The 16,657-nt window shown below is 34.5% G+C and overlaps 1 protein-coding gene across 7 annotated transcripts in view; it reads left to right on the plus strand.

Moving 5' to 3' along the window:
* sba (six-banded) overlaps window positions 1–16,657 on the plus strand; it is a 40,381-nt gene that overhangs the window by 12,275 nt on the left and 11,449 nt on the right. For all 7 annotated transcript variants that reach the window (XM_081983098.1, XM_081983100.1, XM_081983099.1 and 4 more), the window contains 2 exons: window positions 2,707–2,830; window positions 8,575–8,716. In XM_081983098.1, coding sequence (XP_081839224.1) covers window positions 2,707–2,830; window positions 8,575–8,716 — 266 coding nt within the window. The remainder of the gene's footprint in view (window positions 1–2,706; window positions 2,831–8,574; window positions 8,717–16,657) is intronic.

Genomic DNA, 16,657 nt, shown 5'->3' on the forward strand with positions numbered 1-16,657 from the left:
GATGTTTCTGAATTGTTGTCACAAAAAAAGGAGAAGTGTAAGTCGATTGGTTTTGCATAAAGCAATGACAGACATTTTGGGAATAAAACACAAACTTAAGGGAGAACAATTTAATGAATGAATAAGTAAACAATATAATATTAATTATATGAAGAAAAGTTAGATTTACTTATGTTTGACAGAATTAAATTTAACAAATGATTGAATATTAAAAGTTACAGTAACACTAAAGAATTAACAATTGTTTTTGATCCTAAAATGAAATTTTCTTCGAAAATAGTCTGTTTTTGGAAAAAATACCAAAATTTTTGTCGTAGATCACTCCAAAACTTTAGAAAACGTTTTCAAAACACACAATTTTCCAGTAACGTAGAAGTTAAGGGAAAGGAAAAACAGTCAATTCAAAATCCCTGTTTTATGTGAAATCAATCAATTTACTAAAAAGTTGTATTTCCTGGAAATGTTGATCTCAGTGCGACAAACGGTTCCGGATGTATTTAGAAAAAACGATATTATTTTTTCAACTTTGACACTGTAGTCAAATTGTAGGTTTTTGGTAATTTACAGGACAGCATTGAGAGCATCTTCCGGTCAGCTGATTTACGTTATTTACGTTAATGTCTTTGTTAGAAACTTAAAAACTGTAAACACTGAGATGTTTATAGAAATAAAGACCGTCTTTTATCATTTCTAATTTGTCAAGATTAATTTGAATCGGTAAAAGTTTACTAACTGGCAACACGAAAGTGGCCCTAGAAAAAGCTGATGATAGAAGTGGCTCCTCGCACCTAATTGGTTGAAAACCGTCTACGTCATATCTAGCGGGAGTTGTAAATGTTACTATAAAATTTGAATCTTTTTATTTAATTCTTATGTTAGACTACGTATTTCATATTTTTTTGCGTCCTAATCTTCAAATCAAATGATGGTGCTTAATAAATTTATTAAGTTTGGAAATAGAACAGTTTCATCTTTAAACTATCTATTCCAGTACTGGATTAAATGATAATTAAACAGATTGAAATCGAAGTACAAAGGACGTCCTGTCAACTGAAGCCCACGCGCACGAAAGGTAATTCATTATCGAATCCCCGGAGAGCCCTACGGACTCGGATGGCATGATGGGGTTACACAGTTAGTCGCTGTAAAGCGGCCCTAATTAGGCAGCCCTTTATCTTGCTATTTGTTTTTTGCATGTTAATTACTTAAAACTTATTTGGCTCTATAGATTTGTGGAAAATGTCATTGTGTTTCATGCCTATATCCCAACAACAGTTAACCACTAAAATGGTTTCATTTGTATCTTTGTCTTCAAGAAAACTACTAAAAAAATAAAGCCCTTCGTTCGTTTTGTGTTTCCTTTCTGGATTCCCAAATACACTTCTGCGTTGTCAGCCAAGCTTATACAACTCATTCGATTGTTTAGAATGAACCACTCTCTTACTCAAATCCATTGTACGTATCGAAACATCTGGATAGGCGGCCGTCAAATTTAAATGTAAAGACGGTGTGTGTGTTTGAATAAAGAAAATGTTTCCAACCCGGGATTTTGTACAGGACAGGGCTGGTATAAGGGAAAGTTTTAATTCGAGAGGCACAAAGTAAATTTTAGAATGCTTTAGTAATTTGAGTGAACTAACAAGCAAAATCTGGACGTAATAAACCAGCTGCGTTGGTTGGAATGACGTAAAAAGGGTTCTTAATCATTGCACAAACTGCTTTATAGGTATTTTCCTACATAACTTACCACCTAAGGCCGTAAAAGCAAGACAGATCATACGGGTAGGTTGAAGACGCCGGTAGCGATATATTTCAACAAACCGTGACGAACGTTGTGTGTGTCTGGTTAACGCCGTGGAATGTGACAGGACGGCTCGAGCATCTGGCAGAACTCGATATTAATTTATCTCCCCGATATTATATGCAGTGGAAATGCCAACAAAGAAAATCATTTTTCTTTTGGGCGAAGCGTGTAAAAGCCAGTTCTGTAAACTCGTTTTTCGTGCTTTCCTACGTCAAATCTGCAATGTTTCTTCCACCCCTTTGTCTAACTTTTAATACGATTTGGTTGACTTGGTTCTGTACAAGGATTCTTATTGAATAAAATCAATTCGGCAAATAAAGGAAACGTTTTAAAAGCTTGCCGTGATGGAAGGGAAACAAGCGAAAGAGGCGTTATATTGTCGACTAAAGGTCAGACCCTTTCCAAGACCGAATCGATGTGGAAGGGTGAAAACAAAGGTGAAACAAGAGAACGTGTTTTTAATTCCCTTCTTATTTGTAAGGATTTAACTAAATACTTAATTTTATTTTGAGAACTATAAACTTGATTGAGCTGTTAATATTCTCCATTTACTCTAATCTGTTCACATATAACTCTAAACCAACCAACAGTCATGAATATTATTAAATTAACCCCAATTAACACAAAGCAGACTGCTTTAAGGGGGGTTGACAAAGTCTGAAGGTTTTAGAGTTTTAGGTCTGATGGCAGGATAATGCCCGACAAGACTGAGAAAATAAATAAGGCTGTGTCAGCAGTAATCGCCTGGTTTTAGGACGATTATTTATGCTGATCATACTTAGTGTAACGGTTTGTCTTTCTCTTATTTTGTGGAGGAATGGTAGATTTACTTAAAAAGTAGTTTTATATAGCTTAAATTGGTACAAACATTTTATAGTAAAAGGTGTTTTGTTTTGTTTCAGTCCCAGTAATACAGCTTTAAATTCATTGGATCAGGTAAAGGAGTACTTGCTCACATCTGGGACGTGCAAGTGCGGCCTCGAGTGTCACTTTAAGTACGACACAGTATTCAATTTTGATCCCAAGGTAAGTTTCCTACTTAGTTTCTAAATGGATTAAAGTGATATAAAATTCAAATCTCATTTCGAATGAAAAACTCCTAGACGAGTTTAGATAAACATTTATTTCCATTGTCGAACCGAGAAATTTCGTTTTCCCGTTCTCATTGGCCAGAAGTGAATAAAACCTTAAAAAGGGAACGACGAAAAGGAAATATGAGCGCTCGATTTTGCCCGGGTTGTCTACAAATATTATTTTGAACGGCTGCCGTCTGATAAACACAAAGGTAATAGCTTTTCTGCTCTGGAAAGAGGACGTTTACTGGAAAAATCCGTGGGATGAACGGGAGTAACCTTTCTAAAAATATCATTTTAAAAAGGGAGGAGTTTAAAATCAAACCTGTCATTTTGATTTTACTCGGTATTGACATATTTCTGTATAGTTTTATTTATGCAACTCTTACCAATGTTTACCAGTATTCTTTCGCAAAAACATTTAATTGCTTTTCAACACACCATATATAGTGAATAAAAAAAAGATATTTAAGGCTGGCAAGTTTTATACAGGGTGGTCCAGTGTTAAATGTCAATAATTCACCAATCCATAGCCAATTAAAAAATAAGTTGACAGTCATTATGTCATTTTCCTGAAAAGTGCTTCCTAAGGAAAATACAGTCCTTCAAATTTCTGTTTAAAAAATCGTTGTTTTTTTTGTCATAACGGTCAGACCGTTGGAGCAATATTGATCAAATTTGGAACAAGCACTTTATTACACGTTATTACGGTCAAAGACCCAATACTAACCCAACCCAACTTAAAAATTGTTTTGGAAACGGAATATTCACTTAAGAAGTTTAAAAAATATTATTGTAGCCAGTTTTCATAGTTTCCAGACAAACTAAAAGACTTAAGTTTTGAAAATTGAATTAGAAAAGATAAAAATTTCAGAAGCTTAAAAGTTGTGTTTGTAACCAGTTTTCATGCAAATCGAGAGACTTTAATACTAAAAATTGACTTGTAGACATAAAAACTACTTTTTCAAGAATTTGTTACTACAAATTCATACATTTAAACCTTAAAAATTGACTTTAACCCCAAAATGTGACTGAACTAATGAAAAGTGACATCAGAAGCTTAAAATTTGCATTTAAAGTAAGTTTTCATAATTTGAAGACACATTTCAATATTTTAGTCTTGAAAATAGTCTTAGATGCAGGACATTGACATTAGATTCATGAAAATTGTCTTGAAAATGAACTTTTCGTGCTTTTTACATTCTTCATAGACTTAAAATAGGATTCCAAGCTTTGTCACTATTAAATCGACTTCTAGACACCTCAGTGCTAAAAATTCGGGTATTTCTTAATAAACTAGACTAGTTTTTAGTGTTTTAAGGCTGTTTTCAGTGCCTCAAATCGAGTTTCAAGACTATCTTTACAAAGTTTTTGACTTATCAGGCCTAAAAGCCAGTTTGTCGACTGACTATAATCTTGAAAATGTTATTTCACGCTTCTTCGCTATTAAATTGACTTCTACACTCATAGGTGCAATAAATTGTAGCATCTCTAAGAAATTCAGACTGTTTTTAGTGCTTTTTAAGACTGAAAAATCGAGTTTAAGACTATTTCCAAAAGTCAAGTTTCTTCAGTAATACAAGTAAAACATTTTGGTACCAAATGCTACAATAATAGTTTTGAGAACTAATTTTTAGAAATAAAATAGTCCGAAAATTTTACTTCTAGACTTGTTGTCCAGTCCAGAAAATTCAGTTGTATACCAATTAAAGTCTTGAAAATATACTTTTGGACTCTCTTTAGTCCTAGTAAAGTCAATTCTAGCATTAAAAGTCAACTTTTATATTATTTTTAGTAGTAAAAAATGAGTTTCATGTACAATCTTTGTCTTGATTTCCGGACTTTTTTTAGTTCTTGAATGCCAGTTTCAGACACTCAACCAGGATGGCAGTCTGAGAAAGCGAATCATAAGACTATTCCTAATAGTAAAAAGCAAGTTTTTAGACTATTCAGTACAAATTTGGACTTTCACAAGTCTTGAATTTTAAACTGTAAAACGATTTTTTAAATTGAAATTTGGAGGACTGTATCTTCCTTAGGAAACGTTTTTCAGAAAAATGACACAATGAAAGTCAACTTATTTTTTGATTGGCTATCAAATGGTGAATTATTGACACTTAAAACTGGACCACCCTGTATACTGATACTGATTGAAAAAAAACTGACAAAAGTAATATCATATGAAGCTGTTTTTAGACTATACAAGGTTGTCCTCCAGGAACTGCTAGATAAAGTACAAAAATGAAAAAACTGAAAATTTGAGTAGTCGCCAAAGTCGATACGATACCAAACAAATGAACCAATGAAATATCTTGGAATCCAAAAAAATATGCATTGTTGGTGTCCATCGAATTATCAGAATTATGGTTTTTCTCAGGACCACCCTGTAATATTATTGCTGATAATTGAATAAGAAAGCCTCCAAATTATATAATTAAATTGTCAATTAATTTACTACCGCGGTAGTATAATTTTCTACGGCCCTCGTATTTGATATAAATTCGAAAATCCATCGGTTTTATTGACAAATCTGTGGTAATAGAAAGGGTACGGGGGAGGAAAAAGCGCGCAACCACTCAACTGTCAGAAATTCATTCTCCGTTGTTGGTTTCGCGAAATTGATATGCCGTATTTGTATTCCGATGGCGGCAAAGAAATCGACTCGATTTCGAAGCTAAAAATCCCCGATTTGATTGAAAGTAGCTTATAGTTGTTTTTAGAAAACAGTGACGGAGGAGTGTACCTTGTAATACTGTTTAAATGTAGCTTATTCCAGACAATTATCCTCTGAGGGGAACAAAACAGGCGCATTAAACCAGTTAGCTTTTAACGAGCTATCAAATTACCTTATGCATATATACGTTTAGTAGCTCCCTATTACTATGCTTAATGTCTCGGCTATTTGTTTCCGTTCCGCAATATAAATTGGACTTAAGGGCCTTGAGGGTTTGGTTTATTATTTATTTCTCCGGAGGTTGGCGAACAATAGGACCGCGTTATCGATCTTTCCATAATTTATAATCGGTAAGTTCCAGAGGACGCCACTGGCAATCCGCGTTTGCATTAATTCTTATAATAGCGACACGGAAAATTCTAATATTAGGGCCGACGGAGTTTTCATTTTAATTAAATTACCCGATCCCATTATTCCGTATGGCGAACGGGAGCGCGACGAGCTTGTTTCCTGAATTCGGGACGCCAATTAAATCGACTAAAACCTTCCAGCAATAGTGCCCGTTTAGGAAATACGAGAGAGCCAAATAACAAAAAAGCTGCAGGTGCCATATTTCTGATATTAATTTTCAACTTCTTTTTTGGCCTTTTTTTTGTTAAGTCTTTTTATTTTGTTTTAACTGAAATTAAAACTCTGTAACAACTAAAGAGGCATTAATAACGCTAATTGTTGGATCAAGATCATCAACCCCGAAATTCACGAAACCACTTCAATCTCAATCATCTTGTCATACTTAATTAAACGTTGCTAAAGAGACGTTTTAATAGTCATTGTTACGGTAACCTTCACCCAGGTAAGTAAACCCAACAGACAATCCAAGGCTGGGGATATTAATTCAAAAACGACGTGTTCGCATCAAGAGGCATAAATATTCATTATCGACATTTTTATTCAGTAAAAATCGACTTTTTTGTACACAGTTTTGATAACGCGAAAATCGCACGAAAACCCCTTCAAGCCGAATTAATTTCGGTGTCTTTAATAGATTCAAATGGGTTTGGGGGGTCGTGAACACGAAACTTAGAGAGTTTAGTTTACTATCATGTCGTGTTTAACTAAATGGTATTATGCCTTTACATGTTTGCGGTATTATGATAAATTTCTATTGTCGTGGTTTTGTTTCAACCTACTTAAAACTCTTTTAGGTGACTTTGCTAAATACACATCTTGTTTGCACTGTTGACTGTTAAAACTTCGCTAAAATTGTATACCTTACACCTAGTGTGTAAAAATAACTTCTTTTGACAATAAAGAAACAAACGACAAAGCATAAAACTCTTTAATCCTCTGAAAAACTCCTTTAACATGGTTAATAAAGATGATTCATCCTACTGAATGGGCGTTATCGATAAAAATGGATTTTCCAGTGATTCTATTTTTAATGCTAGTATTTATAGGTAACCCAGTTCATTTTGATGTAGTATCCAATATTGTACCGTAATAAAAGTGGCACAATTCACAATTTTATCGTTTTGTTCTTAAAAAACACTACACAACTATTGTTTTTGTCAACATTTACGAAGTAAATAAAGAAGTAAACATTTTTGAGTAATGCGAAAACGAAATTTTCGCCCCTGAACCCAATAAGAGGAACAATTATTTAAATTTATGTTTGCTCGTCGGCAAAAGTTGGAATGGAAACGTTAATTTGGACCTCTCGAAAACTTTCGTTTTTCCCCTGCGGACGTTATTGCAAAAAGCGATTTAAACTTCTCCCCTTTTCATATTGGAAATGAACTTTTTATACACTGGTCAGACCGAAAATTAGCCTTAACTTTTTTGAGTTTGATGTAACCGTTTCGTAATGATAAATTGAGACACTAAAGTTTTTTATACCATATCAACATTGTTGAGTGAGTGTGGCATTGGATTGGATTCCGAAAAAGATTTATTCGAATTTTAGGCGGCACTGTATAATTTTGTCGATGCTAATATAAAACATGCACGAAAAGGCGGTTGGCATGCAAACAATCCTAAATGGTTCTGTATTATAGGCACTAAATTATTGTATCAACAGGTTCTGTTTGATTTGACAAATTTTTGCTAATAAAATAATGTTTACTGTAAGAGAAGAGGGTTTATAAATAATTTCAGGATTTATCAATGAACTACAACAGGGTTTGATGATTTTACAGTTGATATGGTGTTGTCAATGAAATTTTACGCTCGTTACATCCCTGACTCTTGGCCATTGACAATGATGAGGGAATTATTAGATTTAACCCTCCCTCGAATTTGCCTGCTATAACAAATCAAATCAAATTATCAATAATAGTCGTAGTAATATGGCTTTGCTATATGAATATGTATTTGGATTCTCCTTTAAATAACTAGTGCAAATCAAGTTGGTTGACTAATTAAACAAATCTCAGTTATAGCATTGTTTTTATTGCGCGTGTAAGCTTCAATTTGCATTATTAAATTGTAAATCGACCATATTATGCGTGTAACAAGTTAAACGTTACTAATTAAATGTTGAATAATGTATGGGAGCTTGAGACTTGATTGGCTGTTTTATGTATTGGCAAATCGATTGGCGTTTACGGAGTGATTTCTTTTTTGAGCACGTGACCTTTAGCCGTTTTAAATCACGAAAGTGTGTGGACGCTTTCAAATTGGATATAAAGAAAAGGCGAAGTCAACTTACCGGGCAAAACGGTATGTGTATTTTTATCCAATTAACGAGGACAAAAGCCGATTTAAGTACGGCACGGAGCTCGAGCCGATCGATAACGAAAGCGGTTTTTGTACAACAATGTGGGTATATAGACACGTAAACGCTGATTTCGTTCTTGTATAACTTGACCTCGATATTCACTTACTAAACCCCGAACCAATCTTCCCATAAGAAGAACAGAAGATTCTAAAATTTGTATTTGTTGTGCGTGAGAATACTCCACAATTCATTGATTTTTGTTTTTCTTGCAATAATTGGATTCCAGGACGATTTATTTTAATTCTAGGTAATAGCCAAACCATGGATATTGTCGCCGGACACAAACACGGGGGACCTGACAAAATTGTGCAACCACAAGCGAAAAATAATGGCGATGGCCTCGTTGGATTACAAACCGCCCGATTTGGATGTTGCCAAAATGAGGAAAGGTAGGTTTTTTACTGTTGAATGTTTTTTTCCCATTTGAATTTGTCAAGAGCTTCCTATTAGGAATTAACGCCAAAAGATGTAAAAGTATATTGAGCTGAAATAGTTATTTTCCTAACACGTGCGGAAAGTGATACGTTTCCGCACGCTGACTGAAGTTGTCCAAGGAACATCATTTTTTCTACGAGCGTTTCCAATATTTGGAAAAAACAGTAATTGAAAATAATTGATAAATTGAAATTGAAAGAGCAATTTTTAATAATAGGGAACAATTACCTCTAATCTACTTATTCGAAGTTAGCTTATGTGATAATAACTGTTTATCATGGGGATCCATACAACCTAAGCCCTTATCCATACTTGTTATTTTCACTGGAGCTGCTGGGGCTCTTAGTTATTCTTCAACAGGCTCCAGAGTCAGGATTTTTCCGATTCTTCTATGTAAGATTCTCCAAGTTGTTTGATATTGACGACTGATCATTTTTTCTACGAGCGTAATAAGAACAGCAATTAAAAATAAATGATAAATTAAAATTGAAAAAGTAATTTTTAATAATACTGAATTCAACAATATTGTTCTTTTAGACATATTCATATGTATGTAACTAAAATATAACTGCACCTTAGAAATATTAACTATACAAATAAAACATAATTACGACCTACAAACTTGATTACCATAAATGGGTTATTGATGTGATGCATTACTTCTAATCTACTTCTTACTAATATTAATAATACATAAACAATTATTATATGGAATAACAATTTAGAATATGATACATAAATTAACATAATTTATCTTTCCCACTCTAGTGCGGAGAGAGTTTCAGTAACTGCTCAAAAACAACTCTTTCAAAAATTCGGATATCTGTATAAAGACCTACAAAAACTTTTTCTGACCGTTCTTTCAAACTTTGGTCGATAAAACATATTTCTGAAGGCGGCGCTCGCAAAACTGAGGCTTATCTTTCCTAAAAGTTGAACAAAAGTGTCAAGTAGGGTCGAAAAAATTAATATATCTTTTAGGGGAGCAGTTGATTTGTGGAAGATTTGGCGTGTGGAATTTAAATATCCACGACGACCATGAATCTTTTTCCCGTCCCCTCATAACGTTCTGAATGAACTGCGACCAAGATATATCGCCATCGAGGCAAGAACTCCTTTGTGTGGTCTTCGCGTGCATGTGTTAAAAGAAATTTGAAAGTTAAATTCACACATCCACATAAATAAAATTTGTGTTTGTCGATACAAAATCGCGCGCAGGAGGTCGAACCCATGTTGTTGTTTGAATTTTATAATCGAAAGTTAAATGCACCCAATTAGGTTTAAATTGAATTTCAAACGGAAATCAATAAAAAATTAAGATTACAGAAGCCAACGGCATTACATGAATAAGGGAAGATATTAATAAATCATTTAAAGTGTCCGGTCAAAATATATATTCATTAAGAGTTGGATCTTGATTAAAATACAAAGAACACAGAAAAACGTCAAGAACCCGAGCGCAAAAGTGGAGCGTTTAGATGGGACCGAAACAAAGGTAAAAGTCGCCTTTTGTTTGTTAATTAGGACGAGAGGTGATGCGTTAAAAGTTGTACTCGGATTATATTTTAGAGGGAAAAGGGCAATCAACGTCAAACCGATTTTAACGAGGAACAAAGAACCCCAAAAACGGCATCCGCTCAAAATAATTAACGGGAACAAAAACATCTAGGCAAACACACACACACATCGAATTAATATTGAATGTCGCGTCTATTTCGGCATGGAAACTTAATTGAAACGGGAGATAGAGAGTCAAAATCAAACGCAATATCGACGCGCCAATAAATTGGAAATTTAAAACGCATTTCCAGAGTTTAATTGACAAAACGGTTAGAATTAAGCTGGAAAGGACCGGATGGAGTCCGGAAATTCGCTTTTGGTGACCTGGCCAATCCGGGACATACACACGGTCGAGACTAGAGAGGTTTTTTAGGTACTTTTTGAAACTGAAAATTCAATTTTTGTCAAAAGTGCAATTTTGGCAAATTTTTATTTTGCTCTATAAGGGTTCTAATGCACAGCAAAGGGCATATTTATACAAAAGAACATTAAATTAGGTGAAATAAGCACAAAAAAAGCACTTTAAAATTTTTCACTTTTCAAAAAAATTGAAAGAATGGGGGGGTATTAGAGAGGTTTTTTAGGTACTTTTTGAAATTCAATATCTCGGTAACGGGAGGAGCTACAGAGGCCATTTTTAACCCATTTTGTAGTATTTTTTATGCTTTTTCGAATGGCGTTGGAACGAATTTTCTGCGAATTTAAATAAAAGAGCTACGATTTTTCAAAAAGTCTGAAAATTCAATTTTTGTCAAAAGTGCAATTTTGGCAAATTTTTATTTTGCTCTATAAGGGTTCCAATGCACAGCAAAGGGCATATTTATACAAAAAAACCTTAAATTAAGTGAAATAAGCAAAAAAAAAGCACTTTAAAATTTTTTACTTTTCAAAAAAATTGAAAGAATGGGGGGGTACTAGAGACGAGCACACGGTTCACGTTTATTATGACATCTCGTAAAGCTTTCAACTTCTAACCGCAAAGGCTGCTTTGTGCTATCTTTTGTTTTTTTTGGAGAATTTTAATCGAGAAAGTAATTAGTCAAAAAAATAAAATAAAAACTGAAGAGAACGAAGATTCGTGAGAGGCCCTTTTCAAAATTTCCCCACCGTTTTTATTCTGTTATTACACGCATGAATGGCACCATCAACCGTCATGAAGCTCTTTTGTTTCACATGGGCTGTGTAGTGGACGCAGGGCCGCGTATAATGAGTTTGATTGTTAATGCACCAGATGCAGGTTTCAGATATTATGCAGGGGCGTGAGTTAAGCCCCGTTTAAAAGAGAATAAAGAGAAAGCCCATCATTGAAATGGGATTATCAATGTACACGTCGGGGTTTTGTTTTGTATTCCTCAATTAGTCCTCATGAATAAAAAAATATCTTGCACGAAATATGTTGCAGAAAGTGACATTTTTCTGACGCGCTAAAAAGTACGCACTGTATATTTAGACAGTTTATCGCGGCTTTAGTTTTGCAGTTAAGTCAAAGCACCAGAAAATGCTATTGACGAAAAAATGTACAAGATTAATATAGAAACACCCTGTATATTTTTTTATTAATTGATAGATCTTCTTCTGATTCCAAAAATACAAATTCGACGTCACAAGTACGTAATTTAACTAAACAATATATTGGCCAACTCACTTTGAAAAACAATAAAATTACAATTTTTACATTCTATTAACTCGAAATTTTGGAAACAGAATAATCAGAAAATATACACTAAAAACTTATTAACGTGAAACATTCAAGAAATACCCTTTTAGCGTTTGGTAGACTCATAAAAATATAATTTGAGGTGAGTGCGGACTGAATGAATAGCGCACGATTCTCAAGTCTCAATTATGGTTGTTTTCTTTACCGTGGCCCCGTAAATTCAATTTGCAGTCATAAAACGTTGATTACGCGTCCCCCCTTCGTTTAACGTTCAACTATTATAAAAGGCCTTAAAATTATAATTTACAATTCTCAAAGTGAAGCGTTTTCATTCCCCCGTCAAGCTGCAGGGTAATTCCAACTTCCCGCTATAAAAATTGTCGATCACAAAAAGTGTTTTCCCAGTTTTATTTCTGACACACTCACAAAGTTTTACAGTTGATTTATAGTGCACATTTTTCTAGTTCATTCCTCTTTAAAGGGAACAAATTAAAAAGTAGCCGGTGCTATGTTGTAAATGGACGTTCAATTTTTCTAGCAGCTTGAAATGTGTAGGAAAAAAAAACGTGCATTCAACATTTTGGCAGAAAAAGTTATTGCCCATCAAAAGTTTAGACGATGATGCCAGACTGTAAAAATAGATTTCTAGTAGCGAAAATCTGTTTTTGGGACTTAAAAATTATTCTGATAGTTACTGCAATGACGTTTTAAAAGTTAAAATCTGTAGTTGATGTGGACTACAGATACGAAGATGGCATCTTCTCTTACATAAGAAAACCGGCAATCGAACCGAGTATAATGCCTCGAGGGATATAGAAAAGAACCACCTGGCCTAAAAGTGCATCAGCAACAATGTGAATGTAGCAGCAGCAGCATTCGGACAATGACCTACACAAGTGTAGCCTTTACCTAGCTAATTGTCCGATTTTACTGGGATGTTTAATATCCGTTTTGTCTAAATAATAAAAGTGAAACATCCTGAACGTCCGCCGTAACTCTCTAATCGACAAAAGAGGTCTCTAAAGATGCAATGTAGCGGATTGTTTGAACTCGTCTGGCCCGGGATTGTCTTCCCGGGGATCAATAATACGTCCCGCGGGAAAGGCGACATCTTTGCGACATGTCACTTGATAAGGGTTAAAGTCGTCGCCAAACGTTGCACGATATAAAATAACGTTGAATTATTCGGGCCTCGAACTTTGGTGTTGACGATTTTATAAACTTGGAAACTTTATGGAATAGGTGGCCTCTTAGGACCGCACTTTTAGAAAAGTTCCATTTCTCTCAATTCGGTCAGAGTCACAGAATAGAGAAATTAGTTAAAATTCAGTAATATTCAGTAATTACTCATGACGTGACATGTCACGCTAATCCGGGCAGCTTATTAAAAAAAAATCAGACAATCGTGACGGGCAATACTATTAAAGCGCAAACGTCAAATATACTTTAGACGCGAGTCGTAAACATTTCAGGGAGGAAAGACATTTAAAATTATTATCTGGAGTGCAATATCTGTTCGTGAGAAAATAATCGCATCTACCAAGCTGCTCAACCCATAACTTGGGACATTTTTCATCAGAGAGAGACCACGCCTAAGATATGACCGTGTCCTATTAATCAGCCCGAGAATACGGACGCTTCCTTCTTGCGAAATCTCCGCTCTTTCTGTCGTTTAATGGTCGAGAATAAATCTTTGATTGTCACTTAACTCTACGAAGTTGTTAGTTACTAGCAACGTATCGATAACGATGTCAATTTCTATTATGTGGTGCGGTAAAAAGAGACGCGGTTTTTAACCTTCCTACATCCCTTTGCAACAACAATTGCATCTCAAAGCATAAAGGCATACAAATTGTAATTGAGTCTCGTTCAAAAAAAACACAAGGTTCCAATAAAAAGCGTTCTCCTCCAATCTCAAAGACCCTTTAAACGTATCTCCTAAATAATGTCTCTTGTAGCGTGTATATACCGAAAAATGGTAAAGACATAAACATTATTTGAGGATACTCGGTTACCGCTCGGAATACAAAAGACGAACGACCGAGGAAAAGGAAAAGAAAATTGCTTTTACGCGATCTGATTATCTTTCATGGGGATATAACGTCGTCGTCTGCTAAATACTGGCAAGTTGGAAAACTTTCGGATCCCATTTTCTGGGAAATTAAATTCCCTTTAGAAGTGGGTAGGGACTATTACTTATGGGAAATATGTAGTGGAAAATGCCAGCCAATTGATATCCGTCCGTACATACTGCTGACGTCAAAATTGTTGACTCTGTAGCTCCCTAGTGGTTGCCGCAGACCCTAATTTAAAATGTAAAGAAGATATCACGTCCAAACCAATTTATCCTAATAGAATGTTGATTGATTCATTTTTATAGGTAGAAAATCTAATTAAATTTTAATCAGCCCTCTACATCTAGTCTGCGTTCCACACAGCTCGGCCTGAATTGAACGATGCTAATATAAATTTATCAGATTTGCATCGAATGCCTTTTTTGCCAATCCAAATTAGACGTTAACCGGATAATTGGGTGCTACTCGATTACCAACGAACCGATTAATATCAATCAAAATGCACCGCGTAAAGGGGGCTCCTCTTATGTTGATTAATTTTTTGCAAAAATATACAAAAAACCGTCTGACCTAAGTTGTTTGACTAGTCACATTTAAACAATTTGTGTTTGTTTTTTTTGTAACACTACTACTAGAGCTACTTTTCTCCAAAAATGCTTTATATAATAATTAGAATTTTTTATTCTATATTTCAGAACAGCAAAAAAAAAAATACACACATTTTTGTATTTTTTAAAGTACCGATTTGTTAGTTGTTTTGTGTCGTTTTTGCGCTATAGTCTGTTTATAAAAACTAGGAGGAACGCATGAAGAAGACTGACATACACAACAAAACGAGACCTTTTACCAAACAAAATCACTAGATTTGATTTATGAGTTTGAGTGACATGAGGCGCTTTCTTTCGGATCCAAACGAGTTATGAAAAATCACATGACACCATAATTTTAAAGTCACATGGTGGTCACGTGACTCTTGAATCATAACGCGTTTGGATCCGAAATCACAAACCGAAAGAAAACTTAGAAAACGGCTATGATTTCTGCTGTGCAAATCATACCGCCAACTCACCAATCACGATCATTCATCATTCGATCACTATTGCCAACATAATTCATATTCACTCCTAGTTTTTAAATAGATGTTTGTGTATCCTTCTCTAAAAAAAGTCATTAAAACAGTACACCAATACTTTTATCACAGTTTTGAACCTAACCCAACAAATTCAAGTTACAAATAGTCAACCTAACCGCAATTGGGATGTCAACGTTGGAAAACCAACGTTCAAAATTTTCTTCTTCATTCTGCCTGTGAAATAATCAATTTAAATCTAATCAGGAAACGTTAAAACTTATTTTTTTTGCAGTCATCCTTTCCATTCTAAATGGTTTTTTAGTGCGAGTGCAGACAAGCAACTTTAACACTTGAATAGGAAGTAATGCAATACACGATTATACCTCACAGATTTTTTATTTAAGTTTATAAAACAAAATCTAATTTTTGTAGTACTACTAATATTAGTACTAAAAATAGAATCAATCAATGCTTGACCGATGAAGTTTATAAAAAAAAATAATTTAATTTTACTATTAGTAATAATTGAATTTACTTAAAATCTTGTTTTATAAATTAGGCTTGAACATATCAACTTTTGTTTCAGTTTAAGAATTTGCTTTTGTTTGTATTTGTTCGCATACTTAATTAATTACCAAGTGTACAATGCAGTTATGTTCTCGCAGTAAAAAACGTTTAGCTGTGAATAAATTAAGCATTCAACACCGCGAAATTAAATTTCTCCCGTTGAAAACAATACCGTGTGTATATCTGTGTAGAGTATTCTACATAGTAAAAGGAATGAAATATCGTAGGCGAAAAAAAAGTTAGTTGTGCGAATAAACGCAGTCACGGTTCGTTGCAGTAATAAACTCAGTGCCAGAGCAGCAATAATGAATTTTAAATGAATGATATTCATGGTCATCATCATGGAATGAATTTGTACTGAACGTTGTAATTTATAATTAATTCTCGGAAGGTGTTCGCGAGACTGAATTTAATCAGTTGCAGCTACTGCCACATTATGCTAAAATTGGCAAACAGGCTTGTTTTTCAATTCGAGATTTTATTCTAATAGCGCGCCGCGCCTATGTGGTAGTACCACGAGTACCACTTTAGCTGGATGGAATCCGTTAGTTAATGTTGGTCCGCCATTGTCTGTTTAGGTATGCATATTTGCCGTCTCGGCAAACAGCAGTACAACGACTTCAACAAGATAATATTTTAATAAGCTTTTCAGAGAGTCGAGAGCAAACATTGCCATCAGGCGTTGTGTTTTATCACGGTCAGTTAAGCCCGAGCTAATGAGCCGTTATTTGTCAATTTATACATCTAACTAAATTGGAAGAGGCTCAAGTTCCATAAAAAATAAATACTCCTACTTAAGTGCTTCTGGAAATCCTCTCCCAATTCCAATTTGGAATTAAATTGTCATGGAACGACCACGAAAACTGCGCTGAATCGAGATTTATCTAAGAAATCGTTTATTTTGATTTCAGCAATTGGCTCGACCGTTTCGGAGGCTCTTTTCTTTTCTGCTCATAATATTTAA

Source organism: Ips typographus, linkage group LG6, assembly GCF_016097725.1.
Source record: "Ips typographus isolate SLU linkage group LG6, UJ_Ityp_2.0, whole genome shotgun sequence".
In the NCBI taxonomy this organism is placed as follows: domain Eukaryota; kingdom Metazoa; phylum Arthropoda; class Insecta; order Coleoptera; family Curculionidae; genus Ips; species Ips typographus.